The sequence below is a fragment of the Rissa tridactyla genome, chromosome 2 (genome assembly GCF_028500815.1).
Source record: "Rissa tridactyla isolate bRisTri1 chromosome 2, bRisTri1.patW.cur.20221130, whole genome shotgun sequence".
NCBI classification, from domain to species: domain Eukaryota; kingdom Metazoa; phylum Chordata; class Aves; order Charadriiformes; family Laridae; genus Rissa; species Rissa tridactyla.
Genome location: NC_071467.1, coordinates 9,143,750 through 9,156,826, shown reverse-complemented (window position 1 = coordinate 9,156,826; position 13,077 = coordinate 9,143,750). Strand labels below are relative to the sequence as shown.

Here is a 13,077-nt window from a genome sequence, read left to right as displayed (position 1 = left end):
ATTCTCCCTCTGTCATTTTCAGTCAGATCCCACTCCATGGTGAAGTTCATGGGAAGAACCTAGGGTTTCTCCTTAAATCTCTGTGCAAGGAGTCTCTGTTTCACTGCACTAGGATGGGACAAAGATCCTCTGTGTCCTGCTCTCCTTGGACTCACCCTGATCTCTTGCACCAGGGATATTTTTACAGTTTCTTTACCAGCTCTGATCTTCATCAGCCTGAATGCTTTGAATCCAAAATGACCACCCCAGAGCTCGTATTTTCAAAATAGATCTTCTTGCTCATGCATTACATACTGCTTGTAGGTTAGCTCTGCAGACCTGAAGAAAGCGAGATGAAGGACAAGACCTCATAGGCCCATTTATTCACATAGAAACGGTGTGGTCTGTGCTTGGGAACCAGCAGCTCCTCCTCCCTGTGGTGTTACCAGCACACAGGTCCTGCTTCCCACTGCCACCTTGCCAGTGACACATACCTTCCTTTTGCATGGCTGGGGTGGAGGAAAGGAGACACATGCTAATAGAGAAAGGAGATGTTAGGCTTACTATTAGCTCTGTGGATGAGTGGGTGCAAAATGGGAGGACAACCCTTGGCATAGCTTCTGGTGCATCGGTTGCAACTGCGCTGCTGCTTAGGGTAAACATCAATGTAAACATTTTCTGCAGAAGTGGTTTCACATGTAAATGTCAGCTAAGAGAAGAAAAAAACCCTGCCATTACCTTTCCAACCAATAAATTTCTTATCGCTGAAGCATACTGGAGCCAGTTTTTCTTCAGTGAGTTGTTGGTACCATGGTATGTTTGCTGGTGCTTCACTTGGGAGAGCTGAGCAATAGAAATGTGTTTCTGCATGGGGAACTGTAGTCTCTGCTTGCAAAATCCCTGGTGGCATAGCAGATCTGCTGAGTGACACAAGGACTGCAGACTGGATCAGCATGGGACTGAAATTCAGATGATGTAACTGTTTTAAATCAGTCACTTATTTTGCTTTAGTTCCAGTTGGCAAGTTGTCTGTCTTCATCTTGATAACCCAGAGGAAGCTAGATTAGTTCCCAGGAGACATAAATCTTTCTGGCTATGATAAATTAAAGCTTCTTGTGAGCAGGCTGAAAATAATGCAATCCCTATGTAAAAACATCTATGAGAAATGCTGTATATTTGAAAGACCGTTAACTTCAGTAACATCTTTGTATACAAGTTTTTCACCTATACATTTTTGATAGAGCAAGGTCATTCCTTAATTCAAAGCTTTTACTATTTCTTTTTCGAAGCTTCCCTGAAATCCCCAGGGGCAGAAAAGAAGGGTGATCCCTGTCTGCATGTTCCAGTGTGGGTGCAATGCACCTCTCCTGTTTGTTCCTCTGGTGATGAGGGACCTGAGGACACTGGCGCTTTGCAAGATTCAGCCTCACGACTGTCTTTGGCCTGAATGATGTGACAGGAGAGGTCACATCTGACCTGTGCACCTCCACCCAAATGAGAGCTCAGCACTTGCAGCTACATTTTAAACTCCTTCACTTGGTAAAAAGAGGTTCAAGGGAACATATGAAGAAGTTGACCATGTTTTCCAAAAAGGAAGGTGGTTTATATTGAGGTGCTTGGTAGGGAATCCGTCCTAGGATCTCTTTCTTTATATGATCCCTTAAGCATGTCTTGGAATCCTGTGTTCGGGTTCTGGCCCATCTTAAAACACCATATATATGTGTGTGTGTGTATATGTACTGTATATGCATATATACAAATATACACATACACACATGCATATATGTATATGTATGTATATGCACATATAAAATACTATATGCATGCATTTAGAAAATGTTGTATATAATATTATATATAAAACCATATATGAACAGGTCCATAATATATATGTGTATATTTACATGTACATACTCCTACAGTGCAGTCTGTGGGTCATAAAATATAGTGTGTATATAGTGTGTGTTTATATGTATAGTCAATTTTTCACTGTCTTACATGTACACGTAAGGCCACAAGAAAACAGGATCAGAAGACATACCCAAAAATTGTGGCACTTAATAGGCTTGCTTTGCTTTGCAATTAGCTAACGTTGTAACCACTGTAATCAAAAGCTGCCGTGGCTGAAACACACGGTTTTCATTGCGAGATGAAAGAAGCTATTGTAAGCTAATGCATGACCACAGCTCCAGTGCGTGTCGATTTTTAGTGAAGTGAATGCCTGGAAACCACAGATCCCGCCCAACGCACCCAAGATGTTTCTGTTTCTAGCCTGGTTTCCTAAGGGACCAAGTCACACACGATTGTGCCGTCCATTTGTCTGTCTGTCTGTCAGTGCCTTTGCAGGAAATGTCAAAGTAGGCAGAAGAGTAAAGATCTCAGAAACATTGCAAGTCCTGAAATAAAAAATGAAATAAAATAGCAGGAGAGGGGAGAGGCCCACCACATTGATCCTACCAAGCCCATGCACATCTGCCAGGCAGGCAACGCATCTGCAGCATGACCCACCACAACAGTAACATTAAGGGAGTTTGAACAGATGCACCAGTTGGAAACAAGCAGCCACAGAGGAGGGAGATCTGAAGGCATCACGGATGGGGAATAATTGTGGTACACTGTTGTAAAGGAGTTTCTGGGGGACTCTGGACACAAATCTATAGGATACAAAGACTTATTAGCTCTACTCCTTGTGCAACTGCTTGTCTGTCTGGTGACACTGAAAGGGAAAGAGCAACGCTTGGAGCCAGTGGACTTGACTTGCAGTTTGTGGTGCATTAGAGATCCTTTGTTTTAACGGATGTTTACAAGAAGATTAGCCGTAAGACTAAGGCAATAGATTAGCCTTTAGGTTTGGTTCGCTGGCTCCCTGTGTGCTTGGGCAAATCATGTATCTTTGCAAAAGTACTTTTATGCTTACTGTTTAAATACATTAAGGAGCTAGATCTTCAAAGGCTTTCGTGGATACAGCCCTTTGCTTCGCTTTTCCTCAATTCTTTGGAGCAAAAACAACAAAGCCCTACTGTTCATTGACTCTGTTGAGAGTGAAAACTCCTCCAGCAGGAACTGATGCTCACTGTACGTTTGTATAGTGCCCTGTACAATGGGCCCAGGTCTCTGCTGGGACCTGAAAGTGGTACCATCATCCAAGAAACCAACAATAATACCATTGAGGAGATACCAGGCTCTAAGCTGGTGCTAGAACCCTCTGATGCAGCAGTCCAGGGAAATGCTTGAGAAAGGATTGGAGGGACAATTTTGCAATCCAGGCTAAGCCGAGAGAGTTTGACACACGTCCTGCTCATGCCAATTATCTTGTTGGTTTTGCAGGCTGGAACAAGGATTGCAAATGGGATTTTGAGGGTAGGCTCATGCTGATATGAACGGCAAGACTCCAGCTAGCTCCAGTGACCGTATCCCTTTGCCTTCTGTAGGGGCTTTACCAGAGGTCAGTAGAGTGGCTAAAGCTGCCCTGTTTGGGAGCCCCAGAAAGCAGGATAGCCACCCACTGCAGGATGAAAAGAAGCAGGAATGTGACTTATAAAGATGCCTTTACATTCAGCATGCATGCAAGTGGAAACAGGGTGTAGTGCCATTGCTTTATTTTTGACGTGCTCACTAGGATTGTGCTGTGTATGCGTAATATTCCAGGAAGACCACAATATTCAGACACACTGTGTCATCTTGGAAATTAAACCCAGAGATTTCTTTTTTCTCCTAGTTTTTTGAAGGAATTTTAAGACAAGCAGTTTATTAAACCGATGGAGACGGAGTGCTCTCATTAACCACAGGGACATATCCATGCACATACCTTTTCAAACTGTGACTTTCCAATTTAAGCAGCTCTATAGAGTTATTTCTGTAAGCTTCATATGCTGAAATATATGAAAAATTAATGGGAAAACCAGATTGGTTTGGCAGTGTCAGTCTGAGTCATAGCAACTGTGTTACACGTATTACTTGTTCGTACAGCATCATGGTGAGGTTTTATAGGTGGCATGCTGCTGCTACGCTTTGAAGATATTAAATAACCTCATAAGTGGTAAATGATTAATGAATCTGTGACTGACACCTCATTTAGAAACTTAGGCAAGCAAAAGAAGGTGAAATATGTTTGCCACTGACATTTCTTTTCCTTTTCCAATCTCCTCGCCTGGCCAATGTCCAAGTATGTGTTTGAAATGTGTGACAAAGCCCTGAACTGAAGGACACGTGAAAATAAAAATAAAGAGCCAGCAATGTGGTAAAAAAGGATGCTATGGGAGCATTTCCTTAAGTGTGAATATTTTGGCAGCTTTGGAAATTCATGTGTTCCCCAACTCACATGTCCTTGTTTGCTGGTCTGTTTCTGGCTCCAGGGTTTGATTATTTTTTTTCCCCAGCACTCTTACTGGACTTGGGAATAGCCTGTTTAGAAGCCTTTGAGCAAAGTGGAGTGTGTTACTTAACCTGCATAAGCATGTCTTTATCAGCTCCCTTGAGAGGTTGCAGAGTAACCTGTTTGCAGCAGCCACAGAGACAGAAATTGTTCAAACAAGGTTATTAAAGACATGGAGAAAAACATTTAAATTAAAGAATAATTATTTCATATCCCTGCATTTACAGATCCTCACAGCTAACCCCAGTAAGGATTCTACCATTTAATTATAGGAAAAAATACAACATAGAGTTTTCCCCCAAATCAAGTTTTCCTTCCAGTCTGGAGTAGGTTACCTGCCTCAGTAGGAATTTAAACACTTAGAGTGGCCTCCTGTCCTGCTCAGGGGTGGGTCTGTGCTGGGCTTGCTTATGGCTACCAGGAAAGCACCCTCTTCCCAGCCTTTTCCTTCAGTGTGAGTTTTTCTTTTGCTAGGAAGGGAAGTCCTCTCCATTTTTAAGCACATTCCAGCAGCTGTGTCCTCTGGCGATAGCTTCAGCAAGGGTAGCACGTTTTCTTGCTGCCTCTACAGGCACCAAAAGTCCCATTTGGCCTCTGTGTCTTCTACTTGCACATGTGGGCTTGCACATAAAGGGCTTCCTGGAAGCTCTCTCAGCCACCACATTTGGACTAGTCTGGGAAACCCACCATCTCCTAAATACTTTGCACTTTCCAAATGAAGTGCTGGCCCTGTGGCAACTGTGCCAGGCTCTGCCCCTGTGAGATCTACCCTGCATGAGCAGCATGGAAGGACTCACCATGGAAGGATCAAAGTTCAACATTGGCAGCTGGCGATAAAGAACTGATTTTCTTTGATTTGGTCACTGGTTATTATTAAAACACAGTGCAATCAATCAATAAATAACAATTTCCTAGCTAGGGAGATGCAAGTGTAGGCCTGAGGTAAGGCAAAGGGGTCAGACTGCATGCATCCCACCAGTGTGCGAGGGGCTGGGTGGCACCTTTTTGTGGGGCAGGCTCGCCAAGCCCTATGAGCAAGTTGGCCGTGCCCCACAGCAGTGATGGGTCCACCACATGGGGCAAAATCACAGCCTGGCAACCAGACTGTCTCTGCCCATCTTGCTGGGAACAGGGTGCTGACCTTCATGGGGACCTGCACACACACAGAGAATCATAGAACGGTTTGTATTGGAAGGGACCTTAAAGGTCATCTTGTTCCAACCGCCCTGCCATGGGGGTTTCAGGGACACCTCCCACTAGACCAGGTTGCTCAAAGCCCCATCCAACCTGGCCTTGAACACCTCCAGGGATGGAGCATCCACAACTTCTCTGGGAAACATATTCCAGTGCCTCACTACCCTCAGAGTGAAAAATTTCTTCCAAATATCTAATCCAAATCTACTGTCTTTCAGTTTGAAGCCATTACCCCTTGTCCTATCACTACATGCCCTTGTAAAACGTCCCTCTCCATCTTTCTTGTAGGCCCCCTTCAGATACTGGAAAGCTGCTATAAGGTCTTCCTGGAGCCTTCTCTTCTCCAGGCTCCACAACCCCAACTCTCTCAGCCTGGATTCATAGCAGAGGTGCTCCACCCTTCTCATCATCTTTGTGGCCCTCCTCTAGACCAGCTCCAACAGGTCCATGCCCTTCTTATGTTGGTGGCCCCAGAGCTTGTACACATGCACACACGCACAGAGCCAAGAGCTACAAAGTCCAGGTCATCTGAGTGCCACTGCTCATGTAGGCTTCGCCTGGAGCCGTCCTAGCCCTTCCTGAGTGCAGCCACCCTGCAAACAGACCTTCCCTCCCCCAGTCCCCTTCCCGCACTGACCCTGACCTGAATACCATAATCCACTTCAGCCATAAGCAATTGCAGAGAGTGGCGGGTCACACAAGGATATTTTTTCTGCTGCGGGTCACAGCTCAGTGTGGTGGTGCTGCTTGGGAAGGAAAAGCTGCCTGCTATCCCCTTTCCCAACCCCTGGGCTCTTCTAGAGATGCACACTCATGTCTACATCCAGTGCCTGGGGTATATCCCACAGCCACAAGTGCCAAAAACATGCAAGATGGGGGGCTGTCTCTTTAATTACATCCAAATAACAACTCTCCTCCAGCCCCAGGAGGTGCTGGGTGAGAAAACGATCCCCACGCTGAGTTGCAGGGAACAGACACTGAACTGTTTGGCGGTTGTAATCAGAAGCCTTTTTTTTTTCTTTCTTTCCTTTTTTTTCCCCCAAGCACTGGTCAGCAGCTGTGTTGTTTATAAAATGAATAGAGCCCTTAATGAAGCAATAGATAGAAACAGTGAGAGGCTGTGTCTGTCTGTTACAAAGGGCTGAGGGGGAAGGGTTGATCTCCTAAAATACCCTGACATCCTTTCTCTCAGTTATTTAAACATTAGGCGTAGCGGTGATCAGCTATCAACATAAAGCCTATATTTGGCTCAGTGGAAACACTAAATCCACACATCAAAACAGCTGTTCGTATACACAGACCGGGAGAGTCTTTGAGTTACAGTGAATGTGAAATGGTGCAAAATGGTGCAAAAAAAAGCAGACAGCATGTGGGAAGGGGGAGGACCAAGTTGCAAGCAGAACTTGGGAGACACTGCTCAATGTGTTGTGTTGGTAGAAACAACAGACGGCGTTACCGGCACATTGCGGATTGCAACAAATACTCTGCCCAAGATGCAAAAACAGACAGGAAGAGGATTCTAGCACTGGAGAGAAAAAATAAGCAGCTTTGCTATAAACTGTTTTCTCTCCAGCTCAGTCCATCTCTTGCAACACATGACATTAATCATAAACCCCCAAAACACATCTAGGCTAAAGTTTCCAGCTGTTTAGTCTCTAGAGACTTCTAAAGAGGGAAGCAGCATCCTTCAGCACAACAGTCCTGCTGCGACGGCATGATATTGGCACATCCTCTCCCACTCCTCCTCTGCAAGGACAGGGAGGGGAAAGCCATCTTGAAGTTTAGCCAGATTTTGTACAGTAGATGTTGAGGCGCAGGCTGAGGTGGGAAAGACTCAGATTTCAGCAACGACATCCTTTCCGCTAGCGGTTTTGGAAAGCACCGCTACAGCGAAGGTTTGGTATTGAGATATGTTAGTGCAATCAGGAAGTTTCTTGGTCCCTGAGAGCCCGTTCTCTCCTCTTCCACTTTTTATAACCCCAAAATCACTGTGAGGAGTGAACTGTTTCCTTTCTGGAAACCTCCTGTTACCCAATCGCAGTCTCCTCTATGCCACAGGACGTCCTTTCTCCATGGTGGCCATTCATCCTTTGAGAAAAAGGTGAAACCCCAGCTCATATTTTCTGGTTTAATGACACTACAGTATCCAGGCTAACTCTGTCTTTAAGAATAATGCAGAACTCAGCATTTGCAACCTCTAGGAAGGTTTTTTTTATAAAAATTTCTAATAAATCTGCAAGCCACTTGCAACTGTTCAGTTACAGAACAAGTTTAAGGTGCCAGGAGACCAGCACTGCAAGAAAAGAGGTGTCATAACTCCTTGTAAAAGGTAAGACACCACTCTGCTGTGCTGTCCTCCAGCTTTTCTGTACAGGTACACGCTGTTCCTTGCCAAATGAATACTTTTTGTTGCAAAGCTGACATTTATAGTGGTCCTAGCAACTCCTCGCTGCTCCGAAGTGCTTGCAGATGCCTTTGTGCTGCAAGGAGGCTTGGATGCGTTCCTCCCCGTTAAACAAAAATAAACTGCCTGGGCTTGACAGGCACACCATGGTGTCCTTGTGGAAGGAATGATTAGCCATTCCCAGAAAAGCTCAGCGAAGAACCTAACTTTGCCCTTCTTTTGTAAGATGAGTTGGCACAGGTTCGTCCCGTTTTCACTGGTGCTGGCACAGGCAGGGGTTGACCAAATCAAGCTTTTTACTGGTATCAGTCCAATCACAACTGCTGAATCATCACATCTAGCAAAGCCGTGGCTCAGACATGCCAAATATTTGCTTTTGCCTCTTCCTATCACAGGATTTTTTGAGATACGTGAGAAAGGAGCAGCTCAAAATAGTTTCAGCACAGCCACACACCCACCTGTCCCTGAAAACCCCAGCACGGTAGATCAGTCACTAGGTAAGAGCACCACCTCCTCCCGAAGGTCCCAAGGCAGAAAGCACAGCAAAACCATTTTGGTGACCAGGCTCTGTTATTTTCTACCGACTCCCCATGCTGAACACACAAAGGGAGCCTCCAAACCCACAGAGGGATGCTTCCCTGGGAAGGGCAGGTATTGCTCAAGTTACAAAAAGCTGCAATTTTTTAACAGGAAACCACCGAGACAAATAGAAGCTTAATGTGAAAAAGGACAACTGTACTTCTGCTTTAAGGACAGCAACAAAACAATGTTTTAATTCTTTCCTGAACCTTTAGATTCCCGTCTGTCTTGTATTTGGGGAGTCCTTTCAAAACTTATTTGTGAAAGGTTAAGCTTTACTCTACTTTTCTGAAGTTAGAGTCTTGCAAGAGGTCCAAAAAGAACAGCTTTTAGAAACTCAGAGTGGCATCTGCAATTTCAGTCAAGAGGCCCAAATTCCTCCAAACATCAGTGGGAACATGTCACACATTAGTGGATTTACAGATCAGATTGAGAATAGAAAGGATGCAATGAGCATGGCACCAACTCCAGTGAGGAAGTCAGTAGACAGATCCCAGATCTATGCATTACACGGTACTCGATCTCTGGAGAAAAAGAAAACTTCAAACCACAAATGAACATTACTCCGTACCAAGCCCTCAATTTTGTTATGCATTTGTTAGGGCCAAATTATCCTTTAGTACTTTGAATAGCCAGTCACACCTAGTACTGTAGTGTGTCGTGTTTTCTCAGTATAAATAGTAGGCTGGAGTGGGAAAAAAAAAAAAAAAAAAGCTCTGAGCACAAAAGTAGGGAAGGGCAGAGATATGCGCAAAAGAAAAAAGATTTCATTCATACAAAGGGATGGCAAGAACACACCCCCACTGAGAAAGACTATTGTACTCCTGGTAAAACATTAAGACACCAGACATTGCAAAGTTACAAATTTATTTGTTTTGAAATAAATACAAATACTTCATTAAGAAACTTTTCTTGATAGACTTTACACAATAGCTTTATTCTTTCTGGAAATTGTCTTTTCTTCCCACAAACTGTTACAGATATTCTACACAAGAGCTGAAGTTAGTCAATATAAAGTAATCTAGACCGTGTTCTTCTGAACAAGCAATCCCAAAGTATTAACATTTGCTATTTAACTGCTCGGCATTTGAGTTTTCTTGTTTGTGTGAGGACTGCAATGCAGCAGGTACGCACTGGAGCTTGGGAAATCCTGTCCCACTACCTATGCAAGGACAACCTTCAGAACACCCGACTGTGAGAATCTGACCGTCAAAAAGGTATCAACCCACTAACATCAATGAAAGTAACCCGTGGTATCAGGAAGCTACGTGAAGATGCAGAACCAGCAGACCATTACATTTATGCAGCCATTGAACACTGTATTTCACAGATACAGTGCTGCCGCACCACCACTTTGTGGAATACGCTTCTCAGCACCAGTGAGATCTCATCAGAGTTTCGAATCTAGTAATTAGTGGCAGTTCAATGTACAGTATCTAATTACATGCCATCCCACAGTTATTCATCTCTCCTGACAAAGAACAGCTGGATCTGGCTTCGCTTACAGAATTCCAAATTTATCACAATTGTGCTGGACACAAAGACTTGAGCTGCAAAGATAAGAAGCTGTCTGAAGGAAAAATCAAGCTGTTGCTGCTTCGCTGGCATGTACAGCTACCCTACTTGTTACAACTACACCAACTTTTGCAGTATGGTAAACCCTTTAGCCCAAGACCCCAAAGAGGAAATGCTACCTTGCTTATTAAATTTAAATCCTGTCCTCATTGACTAAGCGGGTTTTAGGGTCTAGGAGGGAGGGGAAGGAAAGGAAGACTGGAACTAAATCTCAAAAAAGTGAAATAGAAAAGCTTAAAGATTTAGTTCATCTCAAAGTCACATTAAAATCGCCTATTTTAGTAGTATATTATTGTACATAGGAAAACAGGCTTGAATACTAATGAATTAGAAGGCCTATAAATGCACGATACATTAACTTCTCTATCATTTGAAGTCAAGCTATATACAATGAATTCAACTCCAGCTTCAACATGAGGCCATAACACATTTGTTTTGTTTCCTTCTTTAAAAGCCAACTATAATAGTGATTTTTTTTCTCCCCCTCTTTGAAACTCATCTCAAATTGTGCCAGTATACTGAAAGAGAATAAGAGATAAAGGGGCATGTAACAGCTTTGATTTTAAAGGAGGATCTTAAGCAAGTCTGGTTTGATTCTGAAGTGTTTACAACCACATCAGCTTTTGGCAAGTATCCTTTAGAATTTGGCATCCATTGAAGGAGGGCACAATAGCAGCAACTGTCTGAGTTACAAGAATAACGACAGAGCAAATGAGATGCTTCTTTTCTTTGGTCCCTGTCAGACCCTGGTGAACAGAGTTCATCCTAGAGAATAGCTTGAGATTAATACCAGTTATGTTTTTTGTGATACACAGGGGGCATCCATTACTTTTTCACACTGTGACCAGTTTAAACCTCCCACGGCCATCTAACAGGACACTTCCATGGACTTAGGGCTTGATTGTTCAGCATTGCTTGCCGAGTTCGGCGTCAGCTCAATGCGTGTGTCTGTGTGGGAGCGGTTCCTGGCACCGTCCCCGGTGTGGGATCGGCTCCTTGTTCCCTCCCCGGTGTGAGACCGGCTCCTCGTGCCTTCCCCGGTGTGAGACCGGCTCCTCTGTCCTTCCAAAGAGGTTACGCTGGAGCCAGAAGCGGTGCGGGACCTCATCAGCCTGGTCATGCTAGCAGAGGGGACTGGAAGAAGAGTCTTTCATTAACTCCTTGCTTCGTTGGCTTGGAAGACAACCCTTGCCTTCCTCTCCAGCCCTCACCACCCCTGGAGAAGCCTTCAGGGTTGAATATATACTTTTCGTGGTAGCTTCAAGTGTAGAAGAGTACCACTGCTCCAGGAATACAGTTAAGGAGCCCAAAATTGGTGGCCGGGGTTGGGGGATTCAAGACAGAGCTTTATGGTACATTGCTGTGGCTGCAACAAACCAGAGGAAAACTAAAGAGACTCATCAGATCTCCCATTACTTTCGGATGTTTAACCTTTGCGGCCAGCCCAGGCTAGCAATGCATCCACACAACAGCAGTTGTCAGAAGCGCATACAGGAAGGACAAAAAACTACAAATTAAAGAAGTCTCTGAACTACAACTTAAATGTCATGCGCAGCATATGAATCATCTCCTGTGATGCAATTAGGGGACACCATTACAAACATCCACCTTAAAAATATCAAGATAGTAAAGCAGGTATTTGTGGGTATAAGCTGTCTACAAAGCTGTCCAGTATTTTATAACATAATTTGGTCTGAAAACCCTTCACTCAGACACCACAGGTTGTTTTTTTTTTCCCCTTAAAAATGCCTATCCAACAGGGAAAAGATCACACATCTGGGATCATAAGACTCTCTTGGTGCTTTGATGCCCAACAAACTTTGGTAGCCAGGTGACCCATTCCATAGAACTGATACTTACTGTATCCCATTCCCTGAACAAAGTATTTGAAAGCTTCTGCGAGCTTGGCAGGCTGCAAAAGAAAGAGAGTATTATTATATGCAGTGCCCAGTGAGATAGTTGCATTACAATGTTATAGATGCCATAGATGCCCTCTTGTAACAGGGACATCTTAAATATTTTCTGGGTTCTACTGAGTGTCTGAAAATTTCATTAACATGAGAGGATTCCACCATTCCCCTCCCCAGTCTGCTCCCCTGTGCCGTTATTTTTGAGTCTGCTCCCCTGCCCCATTATTTTACCAAACAGATAGATGCATTTGAGAATGAGATTTCCAGACTAAAATTGATCTAAGCCTAGACAAAACTTTTCGTGCAGTTACTGAGGCAGGTGAGCCCATGTAAAACTACTGGCCTCACTAAATATACGAGGCAGTTCATACAGGGTCAGTAACTGAGCAATTCCTAATCAGCAGAGAACAAATCTAGCTAGTCAGAGCTGAAAGTTATGTTTATAAGGCAAAAAATCTCAGCAGGAATACACACAAGCACAACTGCCTGCGACTGACATTCTTGCAATGAAACACTCAGTATTTCTCTCAGCTGCCGACACAGTGGCCAAATAAGCCTCACAATCTCAATTACTGCACATGCCAATATTGCCTATATTTTTTCTATAATTCTACCTGAATCAGTGCAAAGAATGGACTCCGTATAACAGAAGCAATGCACATACTCCTGTGTGGCTTTAAAAAAGCCTTTTCCCCCCTCCCCACCATTAGAGCACCCACACTGCCTGTACAGGGACTTCTCAGCTGCAGGTAATTACAAATTAATTTTTTTCCTTAAGTTTATGGACACATTATATTGCTTAGATATATGTTTAGAAAACATCGCGTTCTACAGCTGACTTACAGGTCAGCTCTTTAAGTGAAGCAACACTAGAGCATAGGTAAAGTTTAACTTTCCCAGCCTGCTTTTATTAGCAGCCTTGGAATTTATGCCTAAATACATTTCTGAAACTCCAGTCCATTCTCAGTCAAGCCGAGTCAGTGTATGCAAGAACACAGCGTTGTTATTTCCTGCCTCCCACTTTCCTGATCTATACTATAAATAGCCCCAATAAATATGTT

General features: G+C 43.8%; 1 protein-coding gene across 1 annotated transcript in view; it reads right to left on the bottom strand.

Annotated features, from left to right (window-relative positions):
• Positions 1-9,381: 9,381 nt before the first annotated feature.
• Positions 9,382-13,077, bottom strand: part of NDRG1 (N-myc downstream regulated 1) — a 42,838-nt gene continuing 39,142 nt past the window's right edge. Inside the window, exons 15-16 of the mRNA XM_054192092.1 lie at positions 11,967-12,018; positions 9,382-11,240 (exon numbers count right to left, since the gene is read on the bottom strand). Coding sequence (XP_054048067.1) covers positions 10,975-11,240; positions 11,967-12,018 — 318 coding nt within the window. The 3' untranslated portion in view covers positions 9,382-10,974. The remainder of the gene's footprint in view (positions 11,241-11,966; positions 12,019-13,077) is intronic.